We start from the raw sequence: 18,762 nt of genomic DNA, 5'->3' as shown, positions 1-18,762 counted from the left end.
ACTGGGGGCTTTTCTCTGTCTCAGTGCACTTCACTGCCACAGACAACCGATCTCTAATTTCCTGATATGATCATCTTGTAAACTAAAGCGTGTGTCAAGAGAAAAATAATACGACTTTTCCTACGTAGCCCACAAGTAGGCAAAAGAAGAGATGCTGAATGTGATTTTTGATCAGTCTGAGAACATTTTGATCTCAGTTACCAGAATATCATCTTCTTGTCATAGTGATTACATGGCAAGACAGCAGGACTAGAAGGCCCAGTCAGACCATCCTCAAAAATTCACATGATGAAGAAATAGACTGAAAGAGTTTGAATCAGCTGAATGTGGTGAGAAAGACAAAATCACCATGGGAGACAGAGCTCAGTGAAGTATTTCTCCATACAGATTACATTTGTCTGTGGGAACATTTTAAGAACTTTTAAGATTAGCAGCTGGCCTGTGGGTTCACTGGCATAATTAAAAAAAAAATATTCTCATTGTACTGTGTTAATGTTTCAGTGTACCTTCAAATTAGACAATCTAGTTCTTGTCCTTGATGGTAAATGGGGGCAGATGTTAGTGTTTATTTTCTTTCTTTGTGTCAAAGTGTTTTTTGTGCTGAAGGTAATCTGAAATAAAAATGTACTCTTTTTATATGGCTTAACCCAAAACCCTAAGAATTCTTCTGTTTTTCAAAGCAGCTAGTTGTTTGTATTTATGTGATACTAGTATCTTGGTTTGTTAAAAATGGTTTCTTCTCCCCCACAAACAAGGAAAGAAATAAAGCAGAGAAGTCTTGAAACAGATTTCAATCAGATGTGAAAAAGTAAGCTGAACTAAAAGAAAAAAAAAAAAAAAGAAAGTAACATTAAGAATATTCCCATCCAAGTAAAATTATGTTTTATCTAGGACAATAACAACTGAAAAATTAAAAGAGAAATTTAGTTTGTATGATAATGTTCCTTTAGGCTTACTTTCTTCTGTCTGCACTCTTTATCTTTTAATGCTATGTGATTCTGGCTTGTACTGTATGGTATTTTTTTTCTTTCTTTAATGGCTAAGCAGTACATATGAATGGTTGGAAATGGGCCTCACACAACAAAAGCACTCTCTGTTGAAAAAAACCCTGTGATTTTTGTTTTCTTCCTTTGCTTTTCCAAAACAAAGCCTAAAAATGCATGTCCCATGATCAGTCATTTCAGCTTTTGCATTATTTGGGTTCAGTATTATACATAAAACATTCACTGGTACATTAGTGGAGAGCGTTTCTTGCTGTTTTGATGTTGTCTTGTCTGTCCCTGTTCTGCTGAGCCAATGTAGCCAGTGAGCTCCTGGTTTGCTTACACGCTTTGTCTTCACAGCTATTATGTCCTTAAAAGCTCAGAGGGGAGAGAGTCCAACCTCTGTCTGAGGTGTTAAGATTTGGTCTTGATCCTTCAAACTCTAAATATGGGACTTTGGATAAAACCTGTAGATTTCTAACAATAGCTTTTTTTTTTTTTTTTTCTTCCCTCCAATTTTAGGCTTACTTTAACCTTATCCTGTCCCATGGACTTGAAGAATTTTCCTATGGATGTACAGACATGTACAATGCAGCTAGAGAGCTGTGAGTGTCCAATTGCTTTATTTAGCAAAGAACAAGATTTTTGCCATGACATTCAGTGGTTAGACAGGATCTAAGTTGTTATATTTGTGTGGTGAGACTCTATATCCCTATTTTGTAAGGGAAAATCACAGAGGGAAAGTGCTTCAACTGTCCATCGCCATACCGTGGGGGTGCCCCGTCTCTGTGATGTTCCTGCTCCCTTCCCTTTCCCCCTCCCGCGGCACATCACTTCACCCATCAGGGCTGAGTCACTTCCAGGGATAACCACAGAGATGCTGTGAGGGAGAAATTAAATTAAAGTAAGAGCAATTAGTACACAGCCATAGATTAACTATGTCTGATCAAGACATGCTACGGTCTTTTGAAAAATGGAAGCAACACAATCAATGAAGCAGAGGTCCTATAGGAACATTTATGCTGGTATGGTAAACTTGGCCAAGACATGAACTTAGGTCCATAGCACACATCCATCCTTACTGCGTAGCTGTCAGCAGTGCCATGGTACTGTTTTGACGTATACCAGGTAACAACCACGCAAAACCAGGAGTGGCTTGGATAATGGCATGTGCCAGTCATCATTCCCAATAGTCAATAGGTACCAGACCACCTTGTTTTTCTCACAGGGAGGGGAGAATGGGGTTAGCTGTATGGGTATGACCTGCTGGCTACCACCTGCCTTTGTGGCCAGAAAGTGGCCACAGCTTGTTAAATTGACCCATAAACATGTAGCCATTGTAGAAAAAAAAGAGGATTTAGTGAGTTGAAGCCTCACTTTCCCCTCTGCACCTCTCAGTGTTCGTAGGTTACAAAAGCTGCCATTTTCTTTTTGGTAAGGGCCCAGCATTCTGTAGTCTAGAAATCCTTGTTTTGTTGGTGCCCACCAACTCCATCATCAAAGAATGACAAAAATAAATGAAAACACAGGCTGATATACACAGCCACAGAGAAATGTCATTTCAGTTGTAAACAGTATGTTCAATGGGCCAGCAAAATTATTTTTAATGGCAAACCAGGGCAGTATTTCAGAACGTAATAGTGTTACTTATTGCTCTTAATAGACTAATAGTGCACTAATAGTAACTAGAAACTAACAGCAATAGTGCTGTTGTTAATTAGACAGTTTAAAAATATAACTGAGATAACACATACTGTGATAAAAGACATGCTTCTCAGACATAATAATATTTGCTTTTGATATTTTCCAGTCAGTTACCATCTAACAAACTCTGATTTCTTTATTGTAGTTGGCTACACTATGAATGATCTGATATTTGAGTGGCTAAGTGATGGACCTGTGCAAGTTGCAGAGGGTTTAACCTTGCCACAGTTTATTTTGAAAGAAGATAAAGAACTTGGTTATTGCACAAAACATTACAACACTGGTGAGCATTATTCTATTATTTTCTATTAATTGCTTTAATGGTGTCTGTTGCCAATTTGTAAAGGGAATAGATGGGTAAAATGAAAAAAAAAGAGCTTTTGAAATTGAAATTTGATTTAGCCACACTTATTTTTCAATCTGAAAAAAAGATTTTTTCTCCCTTTGTTTTTTGTTTTTGTTTGTTTGAAAGATATTGTTTCCAAATGTCTTTTAATTTCATTAAAGATATTGTAATGTACATATTCTAATATCCTTAAAACCATTAAGGAATTTAAAATCTTAAAAAACTGATTAAAAAACCTAGTTGTTTTGATTTCCTTAAAATGAAACTTTTTTAACAAACGGAATCTTTTCTTAAATATTGATTTAGCACTTTTAATCTGAACTTGATTTATTTCTCCAGCACATCAAAGTGCCATTAAGGAAAAATACCAAATTTTCACCAGCTTTTATGTGTTGTCTAATTTATGAAATGCAGAACTTGAAAAGACAATGCTTTCCTTGCTGATCTGAATGGTGTACAGACATGAAATGTTCGGAAATTAAATGTTTGCTTAATACTGTAATCTTTTTCCTCTATTTGCTATTTTGAAATTTCAAACACTGTGTTTTCTATCTTTAGCTTTACAGAGCAGAGAGAACTCTGTTAAAATTTGGACTTAGCTGCTTGGAGTTTAGTTAATAGGGACAGCATTTAGAGACCAGTTTGCTGGGTGCTTTCTGGGATTAGATATAATCCCTCTCGTCTAAAATAGCTTTTTCATCATTTCAGCGTAAGAGCCAATCTGGTTGCACGAAATACATTTGTTTCACTCTGTGAAATAACACAATGTGAGAAATTCTGCCTCTGCCAAAAATATCGCATTCATTTCTTATGAAAATGAAATTATTGTTTTTAATTTTTACAAATACAGCTTCTTATTTTGAGGCCTGAAGTGCCAAGGAAATAAAACTTTGTCACTCCACAGTCCAAGACTTGTGGAAAGGGGGACTGCTGTGACTTCTCATCTATTCTCACACTTAAAGGGGATAATCGAGAGTAAATTCCAATAGAGAGAGCTTACCCATTTGTAATCTGTCTGATACAAAATTTAGCCATTTCCCAGCATATAACTCAAACTCTGAATAACTGAGTTCATGTGCTTTTCCATTTACTGTCAAATAGCCATTTTGCAAGGTGAAACACTGAAAGCAAGAGAGGAGGGAGAGCATGAGCAGTAGCTTCCTTGTATACCCATGAAAATTCCCCACAAAAAAGCCAATTAGTAGCTCCCATTACATTAGTTAAACAAAATGGATGTCTAATTACCAAAAGTTAAAAGTGTGTGGCCTGATCAGGGGAACTGACAAGTAGTATTCAAGCAAAAGAAAACTTTGCCTACAGGCACCCACATTGCTATCTTCTCCACAGTATGCTGCTTCAGGTTTGCTATGACATTAAAATGTGAATAAAAGCTGTGTTATTCAGCCTTTTCCTCTCACCCGCACTGCAAGGCGCTCTCTCCAGGTAGCACCCCAGGAATCTGGAGAGCATGTGACAGATTGGGCAACTCTAATGCCATTGCTGCCACACGTGGCCACCCCACACTTTTCGAGTCCCCGTCTGTATGGGCAGACTGGTCAGGATCAGTCGCAATCCAGGTCTCAGAGTCTGTATTCGGGGTCACAGGTCATCCACTCATATATGAGCTGCTGTCTGGCCAAAAGATGTTATTCAGTTCTTCTCCCCTCCTCTCTTTGCCCAACAGCCTCTGCATTGTCCTTTGTGCCAACTCTCACACCCTGCCATTCAGCCTTATAGACTAGTAAAAAAATATGTATGCGTCACAAAAAAAACCAACCTAATTTCACCTGAAAGGATGAGCAAAGAACAATGTGTTTTCCTGTATTCGACCAACCAACACAAAAGGGGTCCTTTGAAACCATTAGCATGACATCTCAGGAAGGACAGACATTTTTGCACTTGCATTAGTCTGCCTCAAGTGAGAGCCTTCACAGTATCGAAACCCCAGTCAGGATACAAAGTGATTTGGAGAGCAGCACAGAGTGTTTGGATTAGTAGCTGATGAACTCGCAGCTCAGGATTCTGCACTCCCGCTGCACGACTTGCTCCACTGTCAGGCAATCCTAAAATTCTCTCCACCTCTACCCCTGTGGAGCAGCTATTTGTAGTTTGAAGACTCACTCAGCTCCCACAAGAGATAGTTAAATTTTTGCCAAAATTTAGGCAAAGTAGGCTTTGAGTTGATTCTTCCATGAAAAGTGATCCACAGACACATAGGCTAATGACGTGACCAGAATGAGAAGGGTTGTGTTCTGCCATAGGACTATAAGACTAATTGTTTACAATTTGTCTGCTTAAGTACTTTTGCTTAATCTCATGTCATTAAAAGTGCAAAATGCTGTCTCTTTTTTAAAACTAAACATTATACTTGACTAACGTAAAAGCTTCCTAAATTTTGAGAGAAAGAAATATTACATTATATTTTCCAGAGGTGAAACAACACTGCTGATATTCATTTTCTTATTCAATGTGAAGAACTGGGCACAGTCTTCTTCACGGGTCCTGTGCGTCCCCCAAGGTAGTGCACGACAAATGGCTGACTCTCATTTGTGTATCCAGAACTGCTTATAGTGTTAGGTTAGAAAACAGGACACACATCTAACTCTTGTTTAGAAAACAAGTTAAAAATGTGCAAAAAGCATTTATGAAAGTAATTTCGTGTTCTAGGAAAGTTTACATGCATTGAAGTCAAGTTTCATTTGGAGCGTCAGATGGGATACTATTTAATCCAGATGTACATTCCTAGCCTGCTGATTGTCATTTTGTCCTGGGTTTCTTTCTGGATCAACATGGATGCTGCTCCAGCTAGAGTTGCACTGGGTATCACTACAGTTTTGACAATGACCACGCAAAGTTCAGGATCGAGAGCTTCCCTCCCAAAAGTAAGGAAATCATTTTATGCCACCTATTTGTTATTAAAAAGAATATTTGTTCTAATTTTGAAGGTTCTGAAAGATCTGTGTAAATATACATCTGATAAGAAAACAGGAGGAAGTGGTAGCAGTGTGGGGTTAAAGTGTTGCAATAGCCTTGCATTTGGACTAAGGCAGGTTTCTGCTGGTTTGCGGGATGGCTGGAGGGTTCAAAGGTGTGGATTCATAATGAGGTTTTACCAGTTTTGACACCTAGTTTCCAGCATTTAAAAGCCGGATTTTTCTGAAGTATTTAGGTGCCTCACTATCATGAAAACTGGACATTTTATCTGACTGGGGACTTCATAAACTCTGTTCGGTCTTTTCTGGACTGTTAGACTCTCAAATATCTTGATGTTTCTAGATATGGCACTTAGTCCAATGGATATATAACTACACATAAATATATATATATATAAAATACATATATACAATACAGGTTTATCTGGAGAATCTTTTCAGTGAGGAATTGCTGATGTCTTTGCTTCATGGCAGAATTTGCCCATGTTCTCATTCAAGTGTTGTCTGCAGACCTCCATCCTGTCTAAGCACAAAAATATCCTCTCACTTGAATTTTGTGGTCTTTTTAATCCAGGCCAGATGCTGCAGATGGGTTTACAGATTACAGACTGAATTCTTTGTTTAGTCGGGCTGACAGCTCTTTTCAGCCTGGGCACAGCCTGAATGCTTCTGCTGATAGCATTCCCAGCAGAATGTCATGTGCATGCTCAGACTTTGTACGATTTTCTGGAAGAGAGCTCAGAGGTAGATCGGTTTACAATGGTCTAAGGAGTCATGATAGATGCTCCCTGAAGAAGAGAGAAGCAGTACAGCATCACAGGGACTGGGATCATAAAACCACTCTAGCAGCAATGAAAACACAAATTTTGACTGTACAGATCGCGATCTATTCCAAAAGGCATGTTGTATTTTGTTCTACATTACCCTTAGTATCATAGTCTCATTCCAAATACTGTAATTTGCTCAAATGGAGCATATATAGGGCAGCTTCAAAAACTGCACAGATTGTGTTACTCCTCTGTTGGTGATGAAAAAGTATCACTTAAAAATCTGGTGACTACAACAGTTGGTTCAGCTTCACTTGTTCACTTGGAGATATGTATAATTTTCCATGCAAACTGTCAGCCTTTCATATATTAATTCAGAATTTCAAATGGATAACTCCTTAAACATTTGTTCAGACAATTCAGTCAATATTACTAAGTGAACACTCTGAAAAGAAAGTCAACAAAGAGATAATCTTGGCAAGGAGCATACAGGCTCTGTAGACAGCAAGTTTTGAGTCACTGAAGACTGTGTCTAGATGGTACAACATGATTCCATGCTGCTCTATTCCAAGTTTCTTCCAAATTAACTGGCCTGAGAACTGGAGATGGTACAATCATTGTAGTGGAGATTTCCACCCACATTTCCAACTGGGCAAACATACCCTGCCACGAAGTTCTACAGTGTTAGAATACCAAAAATGCTAATGGTTTAGAAAGACTTTTCATCATACACTTTTGATCCAGCTGAAATGTTTCTCCTTTTTGTATTCTGCCTTGTTTGAGTTGAAAGGTATTTGCTGGATAATTTTCTGGGCTTCTGCTGAGTGGAAGAAATGGGAAGATCCAGAATATGTTGACTGTGGCTGTTTGATTATCGGAGAGGTTCTACTTCAGCCTCAGGATTAAATAGATTTATCTCAGCAGCTGTCAGAGGATAGTGATGCTCTGGCTCTACTCCATCCTCTCCTAGAGCTTTCTGCTGTGTTCCTTTGTCAGAAGATAGGCACTAAGGAAAAGTACCTCACGAGAGAGCCCACCCCACTTACTCCAGTCAGGCTACACCCGGTTGTTGCAATTCCACTGTGTAATTCAGCTGAGCTGAATTCAGCTGAGCTTTACAGCTTTGGTCTCTATGTAAGTGAGTTAATCCTTGTGGGGGCTTTTGAAGGTGTACCAATTGACTTTAAAATGTGATTCTAAGTAAATGTTCGTATACCTGCCAGCTGACTCCCACCTTGGATGACTCAAGTACTCAAAGAAACACGGGACTGACCAAAACCAAAATGCTTCAAAACAGGCTTTGTGTGCACATGTAGCTGTATAGCTATGTACGGCCATGCAGGTCTCATATCACCCATATCCAATTCTTTACACAAAGAAGGAAGCTTTTCTTGCTCTTGCTGTTGCAGGCACCTACCCATTTTAAAACCTTATCTGTAACTTAATAGCAAAATTGTATTTCTTAATAAAATCTGTCCAGCGGAAATGTATTTAGAAATAAAAATATGAAAAGAATTGAACCAATCAGTGTTAAATCTGAAGTCCCCAGACGGCTCTTTAAAAGTCATGTTTTTCTAAGTTCTGTCTACATATAGCCAAGACACAGGAAGTTAGGCTGTCAATAAAATATCCGTTTAAAAATTGCTCCAAGCACGAATATCTAAGAGAATAAGACATGACAGGAGGGTTATTCTTGCAAGAGTACTGAAAAAACAGATGCAACTTTGTTTGTGAAAGCAGCCTAGATTTGACTACAAGAGTTATTTTTTTTCTCCCATCTTTCTTTGTCCTACTCATATCAACACACATTGATACAACTTAACTCTACCTTTAATTTGCCCACTGTCTCATGCCAAGGGTTTCTTCTCATTCTTCTCTGTCTTAGTAGAGCTTTTACCACAAAAGACAGTGAAGCATCAAAATTCACCAACTTTAAAGGCGATAATTCCTTTACCTAAAAAAGGCAAGACAGTGTTGCAATGAGAAGATTCCTGGTTAGGTCTTTTTGTTAGTTTCCAACTTACTATCTAAATGATGGAAGTTATACTGTTTAGAAGTAATTAACTACATATTGTTCTCAACCCTGGTATAAGATTGCATGACAGAGTTCTGTTTTCTTAAGAACGCTCTTTTTTTATTATTAACTACTATTCATTTTGATACACAGATTTCATAACGGTAGGTCATGGCAACATAGACATTAGGCATTCAGTTATCGAAATTGGGAAGGGAAGGGAAGAGAAGGGAAGGGAAGGGAAGGGAAGGAAAGAAAGGAAAGGAAAGGAGAGGAAAGGAAAGGAAAGGAAAGGAAAGGAGAGGAAAGGAAAGGAAAGGAAAGGAAAGGAGAGGAAAGGAAAGGAAAGGAAAGGAAAGGAGAGGAAAGGAAAGGAAAGGAAAGGAAAGGAGAGGAAAGGAAAGGAAAGGAAAGGAAAGGAAAGGAAAGGAAAGGAAAGGAAAGGAAAGGAAAGGAAAGGAAAGGAAAGGAAAGGAAAGGAAAGGAAAGGAAAGGAAAGGAAAGGAAAGGAAAGGAAAGGAAAGGAAAGGAAAGGAAAGGAAAGGAAAGGAAAGGAAAGGAAAGGAAAGGAAAGGAAAGGAAAGGAAAGGAAAGGAAAGGAAAGGAAAGGAAAGGAAAGGAAAGGAAAGGAAAGGAAAGGAAAGGAAAGGAAAGGAAAGGAAAGGAAAGGAAAGGAAAGGACTGAAATTAATTCTAGCTGAGGCATATGTTTGCTGCACATAACAGAAGCATCTAGAACACCTCTTCCAAATGAAATACAATTATATTTCTTTGACAAATTTTGTAGTATTTCTGTGGAATTGTTATCTTCAGAGTATTTTGAGATCCTAGCTAAGAATATAAGGTCAAATTCCAATATCAGAAACATAGTAATAAAGAAATTGATATGCATTTTCCCCCCTTATTCTTCCACAAAGTTGATTTCTTTGTTACAAAAAGTAAGAATAAGCCATAAGACAGTTTACATCCTAACAAAGCTACTGTTCTAGAAAGGAAGACCTGCTGTGCCTGTTTCAGAAAGCAGAAAGATTCTCTTCCTGTACAGTTTTAGCATAAGCCGAGCAATACTGTGTCCTGCTTCCTTCATGGATATGAAATAATGATTTTCTGTATAGGGAGTATCTGCAAAAAAATATTCACCATGGTGACAACCTCTTTTATAGCATTGAAATTATTTTGTGTTTGTTACAGAAGACCAGTGACAGGTCCTGTAACTAGACTTACCCTTACTGGCTATGTTAGGGGGTGGTAAGGAACTCATCCAGAAAGCTGGGCTTGAATACCGTACCTCCAGTTTGGCTAATCTATCCCTGGGATGCCTAGGAACAGTGACCCAAAATAGCAGGGTTCCTATGATCAATTCCCCTTCCCACAGGTTCTCGTGTATAAGTCTTACCCACATCTGACTCTCTATGTCCATATTCCTCTGGTTGTGTTATTGTTTTCCACTTAGAAACTTTGACTAGACAAACGTTTGTGCATCCAGTTACACCAGTAGCTCTTGCCAATCAGCCAGCTGAGCAGAAAACCTAGTTGCTAGCTGGGTGATCAGCGTGACCACACGCGCACAATGAAATCCTCAGGAAACCCTGAGCTTTCTATGCGAGTCCTGTGCATAAGCCCGGGAGCTCCCTTGCAGCCGGGGTTTGCTGGGCTTCACCAATGCAGAGAAAGTCTACGGCACACAGATCAGGAATCTAACATAACATACCGTACATCCATGCAGCGCTCAGCACATGCTTAAATCCAACACCTTCTGGAAGTATCAGACCCACGGCACAAAAATGGCAGTATGTATTCATCACAATACGGACTAAGGAATATCTGGGCATCATAAGGGACACAGAAACATAGAATATACCTTTACATATTTTATGGTCTCAGCTCTGTATAAGCTGAGGGAGCAAAGGGGAGGATATCAAGGTACAATAGTGCAGAATTGTTGGGAAGAGTTAGAAAACAGTTGTTTTCTTGAGAGCATTGAATGACTGTTCTCTTGCTATTCTATTTATTTTTAAACACCTTACTTTTTGTTGAATCAACAGAATCAAAAGTTTTAAAGCATTTTCAAAAGAGGCATTTGAAAGAATAATAAGTTCTCTGCTGTGCTAGTAACTGGGTATTTTTCAGATTGCTTTCTTCTTAAAACACTTATATAAACCAAACCTTAGCAACGACAGTCCAAGGAAATGAATTACTTTTAATGCCATAATGCAAAACGTTTGAGGATACTTTATGTCAAGTCAGTGATAGCCACTGTATTTTACACAGTTGCATAGCATTCATATTGTGTTACTTTAATGCTCAATGCTTAATGAAGGCATGTTCCTTCCCCAGGGAGCAATCTGTGCAGAAAAAAAAGTCTCATTCAAAGCTCACTGAAACCTCTGGGAGTCCTTCCATTCACTTCATTTTGCCTTGGATCACTAAATGCATTACCCGATGCAATAAAAGCATTATATTCTAATAGGTGCAGAGACTTGTAAAACCAAAGTCAATGAAGTCTATCCCCTTTGGCAGTAAATGACTGCTTTTATGTGTTGTCTACTATCCCCAGCATTTTTGGAGATTTTTCAAGATTCTAGGGCTTCCAGCAGACCAGTCTGAGAAAGTAAGCTCTCCTTTTTTGAATGCCAGTAGTTATCAAGTAAAGAAGCTCCAAGAATACAGCACATTTTTATTTTGAATTAAGGTTAAGATAATGTCGTAACAACAGTTAGAAAAAAAAAAAAAGGAAGACGTGAGGAAAAATAACAATAAAGAAAAAGGAATAGATGTTATTAGAGATGATATTCTGTGTTCTTATGTTTTCAGATGAAGTAGAGCACCTAAGGTGACAGCTTACTTTTAAAAAAACACAGAGATGACACATTTTAGTGTAGCATTATGGTAAAAAAACAATAATAAAGTAACTTGGAATGGAAGCATTTTTTTGACAAATTACTTTTACTCTAGTCTCAGCATCTGAAGAGGAAATATAGGAGTAATTCAGTGATCATGAGATATGTTAATTGGCACTTGGCTTATGTGGGTGTCTGAGCACTTCACACACTGCTCAAATAATTAAGCCAACCCTATTTTTATTAGATATTTTCAAATTCCTATTGGAGACCTGATGGTTCTAAAACATTACTTTGATATTTAATATGCCTGCCCTATGTCACATATTTATCTATTCTGATAGGGGAACTGCAAACAAATTTCCACTTTAAAAAAATTTGTTCAGGGCTCCTCAGTGGATTTAAAAAGAAACATCCTAGTGTTTGTCAGTTTTCTTGACCACAATAAAAGTGGGCATGTTGTCCAAACTCTTGAGAAGTCAGACTGTGCTGTCAGGTAATCACGAGGAACTACTCTTAAGCCATGTGCCTACATGGAAATGTTTTAGCACTCACTTCTGTTGTTCATTTCCAATGTTCTTATACAACTTTCTTTTCCCTCCTCATTATAGTTTTAACATATAACATATATTCCTTTTTTTACTTATGTTAAGAGAATCATGAAACCTGCTTTAGCGCTTTTTTTTTTTTTTTTTTTTTGAGCTTGGCAAAGCGTAGTACAACTAAATCTTTTATTCAGACAGTGTTTTCAATATCTATTGTTATATTCCATACAGTATTTGAATCTGGATACAGAGGTCTGTTCTATGCTACATAACAAAGGAAATCACATAGACTGAACCTATTTATATAAAAGATATATACCTATATACCTATAATATACCTATTTATATAAAAGTTCCAAAATACAACAATGGTCTTAAAAAACTGAGCATGTGTTTTCTTGCTGTGACTTACTGAAGTAGTTGCTTGAGTACAAACTGTGACTAAATAGAGAGTTCTGAGTGTAAAACAAGCAGTCTTACAAAATACTATAAAATAAATTCCTGTCAAGTTGTTTATAAACACCTATTTGTAACATATAGTTCATAAAAGGTGTTTTCTGATTCTGCTCTACGGCTTTTTCATATTCCATTTCTTTATTCTTACTTCTTCCCCCTTTGCTTATATTTTGCCATGAATGGTTCCGAGGCAAGATGTTAACTTGTTTGTGCTTAAGGGCGAGAGAGTGTTTGAACTGCAGTGGAAGAGGTGGTACATGTGTCAGATGATACATGATGTAGCAGAGATAACTTTCTAGCCCCTTCAAGTATCTAATAGTGCTGTGGCCATCTTAATACCAGCTTGAAAACACATGCTTGGCCCTGATGAAAAGAGCGTGTGGTGCCCAGAAACTTCTCTGCTGCTTCCACCTACATCAGCTGGTCTTGTAAAAGACACTTCCCCTTCTTGCAAATCTTGCTCCTTTGAGATCTAGGTAGATTCTTACACAGCTAACCTATGCAGTTACAACTTCACTGGGAGCAGTATCTCAATTAAAGTGATGTTGGATGAGCTTTGGCACAGTTATATACACTGTGATCATGCATCCATTATGGGAAGAAATTTTTTCTTCCATTTCACAACCATTTCCAGCTCTGTAAAACCAAAGATTTGGGTCTGCTGCACAGGTAAGAAGACAAGAAACCAGCAGGATCCATGCTTCTTGTGAGAAGAGAAAGAGGAAGAAGGATGTAGGTGTTAAAAAGAGCACCTTAATCTGTTGCTAGAAATTGCCACATTCTTCTTTTTAGCTTGGCCATAGAGATGAGGTGTCCTCGTTAATCTTTGGGTCTTAAAGTGGTTACGTAGTGAAATACTTGCTGCCCTTCATTCTGTGCAAAGCTGACTGACGAGACAGTGACTGGATAAAAACTAATACATTTGGTTCTATAGAATGTTCTATTTTATGAAAGTAAAATAACCACTGAGTAAATCAGTCACTTTTTCCACTCCACTAATCTAAACTTTAAAGTTTGCTTTTCTGTATAGAGAAGACAGTGGTATTTACTGTACTACAAAAACAGTAGTTGCTGCCATGCGTGACAGCTAAAAATATTCAATAAGATGTGTCTGAATACCTCTGGGATGTAGTTTGAGTACTCCTGGCACTTCCTCAGCAGGTTTTATAATGTAGTCATCTGGGAGGGCTGGCATTCAGCGGAGCCTATTTCAGGCATCAGAGAAGAGTTGAAGTTATTGTGCACACCAGTCTGCTGGTTGTTTCATAACCCTGGCACGGTACTGGGGCTCTTCGGCTTTGTTGTTGCACCCTCCAGGACCTTCTGGCGGCTTTTAGTGGCTCTCTGAGGAACACTCTGTGCTGTTCTTTCACACACATAAGCACTGCAAACCTACTCTGAAGCAACGACGTAGGCTGTTGTGGCTCATTCATTTCAAATAATTGCAAGCCTTGAATCTATTAGATCATCTAGGAGAATTACTTATGAATATCTTCTGTTAATATTTCATTTGAAATAATGTTGATGGGACCCCCTGGAGTCTGGGAAAAACACTTTCATTTGCACTGTACCTTAAGGCTACCGCCTCCCAGGCTGAACATCAGTGAACATGCACATGGCTGTTAAGGCAGCTGGACCACTGACATCTTACTCCCCCAAAGTTATTTTTGAGTTATGGTACAACCATATGATTTCAGTTGCTTGAATGACAGGTCTTTTTTTCCTTTGGGAAATGCTTCTCCAGAATAAAAAAATAAATTGTTGATATTGATGCCTAGATGCATCAACCCCTTACTGTCCTCTCCCTCTCCCCCACCCCACGCCCCCCAAGAAAATGCAGAGAGGTAATTTACTTTTCTTCATGGATGCATCAACCAACTTGTGCAAGAGGACGAACTAAATGACTCAGTGTCTTCATTTTAAATATAGTATCTGTGATATGACATGACTATGATTTTAATTTGCCAGCAGTGGGGCACAGTTTTCTTTGTTGTAGCAACATCAGCTTTGGAAATGAATCAATTCTAAACTAAGCATTTTTAAGAAAAAAAAAATTTTTTTAAGAAATGGAAATATAGTCATGAACTCTAGAATGTGTCATTATTCATAGATTCTTAGTAGTAAAGTTTAAAACCCCGATGAAGTAGTCACTTTTCCTCCTTATTTCTTCTTCCTGGAAGCTTGGAGTTAATTGAAATACCTTGCCTCAAAGAGAAGGGAGCATGAGACCAAAGAGCTTTGATCCTCCGTAGCTTGTAACTGGTATTAGGCCTCCCTGCCTGTGATTAATATAGACATAGTGTGTTCTCTCTCCTTGTTCTACCAAAGGTTGAGGTTCTGGAGAATTGAGCCTGAACCCTCAGTGTGTCTGGAGGGAAAATTAAATGACTAAATCACAGCAAAAAATAGAAGTTACAAAAAAGGAAGAACACATAGAATCATAGAATGGTTTATGTTGGAAGGGACTTTGAAGATCATCTAGTTCCCACCCCCCTGCCATAGGCAGGGACACCTCCCATTAGACCAGGTTGCTCCAGGCCCCATCCAACACCTCCAGGGATGGGGCATCCACAACTTCTCTGGGCAACCTGTTCCAGTGCCTCACCACCCTCAGAGTGAAGACTTTCTTCCTAATATCTAATCTAAATGTACCGTCTTCGAGTTTGAAGCCATTTCCCCTCATTCTATCAATAACAAATGTTCCTTGGTACACATATTCATAGGAAAGATAGTATAGGTTATGTTAGAAATAATTATCTGTAATGACACTGTTATAATGAGAACATATCAATATCTGTCACATACAGGAGAAACTACTTCTATTAGAAGATGGTCTACTGAGAAACTAAAAATTAGTTTAAAGCATTTAATTGATATAAATAATTGCATTTTTTGTCTCTTTTCTGCAGAAGGGTATTTTCCTTTGTGTGCATAATGGCAATCATCTACTAACATGTGATGAACAATGCTAATTTATAGGGCATGGCCAACTTAAAAACACCTCTTAATTTTCCAGGGAACCATGTAGATGGTCACAGACAGCAATGAGAGTACCATTTTCCTGGACTGCACCACTCTATGCTTGAGTGTGTTCTGTTCGTCAAAAACTGACTTTAAAACAGTTTAAATTTGCATGGAAGTGACAAAGAAAAAATGAAAAGTGAAGAAAGTGAAGCAGCCCAAATGTCAGGCTTATAATAAAAACTCTTAGAGTTAGACAGTGTGTTCCATTGCTTTTTCTTATTCAAACAATTAAACTACTCGCTTGCTGTTTTAAGGAAGCTGTAGTTGTCTGACAGGATCTATTTTATGAGTTTGTTGGCTGCATTTTGCTGTCTCCTGAACCTTCTAGCAGAAACAGAATCTGCTCGGAATGAAAACAAAATCCTGTCACTGGGAATGACTTGAATTAAAGCATTCAGATGCTCAGGCTTTACCGCTCCTGTTACTTCTTACCAGGGCTCCCCAAAGCCAAAGATGGCGGGGTTATGCCACGAAGACAACAGTGCAGAACAACGCAGTTGTGCATATATATGGATATGAAAACAAAAATAACTTTGCTTTTACATATCTCAAAATGGCTAAAATACTACTCTAGGAAGAAATGCAGTCTTTTTTTAGGTCTTGTTTTCTCTATCTGTCCCATCTAGTGAGTGGGAGGAATAAGACATAATAATTCTCTTAATTGATTAATTATTCTCTCTGAAGTCACTTCATTTGCCATTCTTTAGTAGTGGTGTAGAGATGATTTTAAGTGGGTAGCGTTGCCTTTTTTGGTAAATAAGAAATGAGAACTTTTATTTTTTTAAAAAAAATCTTCCAATGCTCTGTTGGAATGGTGATAAACACTGCATTGCTCAGACTAGAAGTACTATATCCCAACCACACCACACCATATAGAGGTGACTCCTTATCTTTTTCTACCTTGACTAGAACAGGAGACCAGTGTTCTCCAACAACTCAAAAAAGTGTGTACTACACATGCTTCCAGGCAAGAATTGTAGCTTGGCAAATGATTTCATGGTGAATTGTTTAAAGGTAAAACTCTCTTGGTGAGAGCAGCTATAAGAGTTGATTAGCCTCTTACATTAATGAGGTTTCAGTAAAAGCTTTTCCTAAATTGAAAGGCGTATCTAATTAAAAGACTATGAATTGCCTGAATATGGGAACTACACTTCATGAAGAGTTCATCTGGCCAGTTTCATTCATGATTTCCGTGATTAGGCTGACTTCCTCCAGATGTACTTCCCTCTTAGTTTAGTTAAGGAAAGGCAGCCTCAATAGCAGCTGTTGACCACAACAGAGTTCAAAAACATCTTGCCCTGCTCCTCTGTCTGCCATCTGCGAAACAGACATAAAATAAATCCTTGCCACTGCTAGCTGTTGTCCTCATTATGATTTTTTTCTTGTAATTCATACTCTTTTGATATGCTCTTCTGAAAGACAACTGAAAATCACCCTGGAGAATGGAAACGAATTTTCAGCTATAATATTTTCAGCTAAAAACAAATCCTACTATTTTCAGCTAAAATGAAGCACATAGTTCTTCCTAACTCCTCTTTGTCTGTGTAGTACACATTGTATTAGATCTGTGCTCCAGCAGTGATATATATTTTAGATGGGGTCAGCCATTTTCTCTGAGGAACTGCTTTTTGTAAAAAGAAGTCCTTTTGTTGAAGCTATACAAAGGGTACTTTAGAATAATGTTCTCATTCAGTGGAAAAAATTCCCAAACCATTGCTGTTGACTTCCAACCACCACTGTCTGGTTTCTCCAATACATCTCTTTTTTTTATTTTTGAAACTGTCTTGTTACTTGGAAATTGAAAGTTAATCAATCTAAAAATATCTGAAAATTTTGACATGAAAATGGAAATGATAGAAACGGTTCAGTTGACATGATTTTAAAGAATCTAATTTGTGATATGTTACTTTTTTTTACATTTTCTTTTTTATTCTAATTTAGAAGACATTTCTGAAATGTCAAAAATCCACAGGGAAGCGAAAAACCACACCCACTCAGATCTAACATTTACTGAGGTACTGGTAGGCACTTTTCAACTTTAAATAATATTAAGACTCCAGAGAAAAATTGCTCTAATTAAAACCTTACTGCAGCCACAAGATCAAGCCTGGGCACTGAAACACTCTGAGAAGTAAATAAAATCAGACTGCCTCATAATGAGCTCCAGCCATGTTTAGCATAGTTTAATCAGTGGTTTCTATTCTGATGTGACTTGGTGACTTCTAGGAATCATAGATCTTTTTTTTATTTCCAGGTCCAGAAGGGACAATGTAGCCTTCCAGGATAACACTGTTTTTTGTATCTAATTGCTGTTACAGTTATGTACTATAAATATTCTGTGTTTGGCTTAAGCATAGTTTAAAAATGTGCAGTCTTGTTTTAAAAATGAAGGTTAGAAGTTTATTTCAATAACTACCCATGCACACTCTTAAAAGGAAATGTTTTTTAGAGGCTGGGCACTCTTTGGCTTTACCCTCCAGCCAATGTTCCTTGCTATGCATTTCTTGTTTGGTCTACAAATGCTTTCCAGACCCAGTGTCTTTTCTCATTCAAGAAATCCTATCATGAAATCGAGCAGCCTCTTGATGTCTTTTTTGGTAAACCAAACAGATTGATCTGCTTTTGTCTCTCACTCGTACAACATCTTCCTCAGCCTTCAATCTTGTATCTTCCTCACTGTGCCAATATCATGTTTTTAAATATAGCAACCACAACTACGCTACTGTGCGAACTATTAATACAGCTTTCTTCCTCCTTCTCCTCCTCCTCTGTTCTATTTACAGACTCAGTAGTTATATTCACCTTTTCCCCATAGATTTGCACAGCTGATGCTCACCATCAGCCCCTTTCAGTACCACCTGCGGTGGGCGGTACAGGTGTCACCCCCTCCTTGACTCCAGCAGTGTGACCTGGCAGTGGGCTCTTTTCACAAGCATTTGGTTTGGAAGTGCCCAATAATCCCAATTATACTTTATTATATACCTTATTATTTCATTGTTTATAGTCCTACCCCTCTTTGTTTCTTCTGATATTTTTCTTCTCTTTTCCAGGACTTTTTGTTTCTATTGATGGCGCACATTCTCTTCCAGTTTTACCTGCCTTTTAAGTATTTCCTTTTTAGCTTTCTTTCAATAGTAATAGCTATTTCTG

General features: G+C 38.0%; 1 protein-coding gene across 2 annotated transcripts in view; it reads left to right on the top strand.

Moving 5' to 3' along the window:
- Nucleotides 1–18,762, top strand: part of GLRA2 (glycine receptor, alpha 2) — a 130,733-nt gene that overhangs the window by 41,489 nt on the left and 70,482 nt on the right. For both annotated transcript variants that reach the window (XM_009889039.1, XM_009889040.1), the window contains exons 5-7: nucleotides 1,506–1,588; nucleotides 2,833–2,970; nucleotides 5,701–5,915. In XM_009889039.1, the coding sequence (XP_009887341.1) occupies nucleotides 1,506–1,588; nucleotides 2,833–2,970; nucleotides 5,701–5,915 (436 nt within the window). The remainder of the gene's footprint in view (nucleotides 1–1,505; nucleotides 1,589–2,832; nucleotides 2,971–5,700; nucleotides 5,916–18,762) is intronic.

Source organism: Charadrius vociferus, unplaced genomic scaffold (assembly GCF_000708025.1).
Source record: "Charadrius vociferus isolate BGI_N301 unplaced genomic scaffold, ASM70802v2 scaffold507, whole genome shotgun sequence".
NCBI lineage: Eukaryota > Metazoa > Chordata > Aves > Charadriiformes > Charadriidae > Charadrius > Charadrius vociferus.
This window is presented reverse-complemented; position numbering and strand designations above follow the sequence as displayed.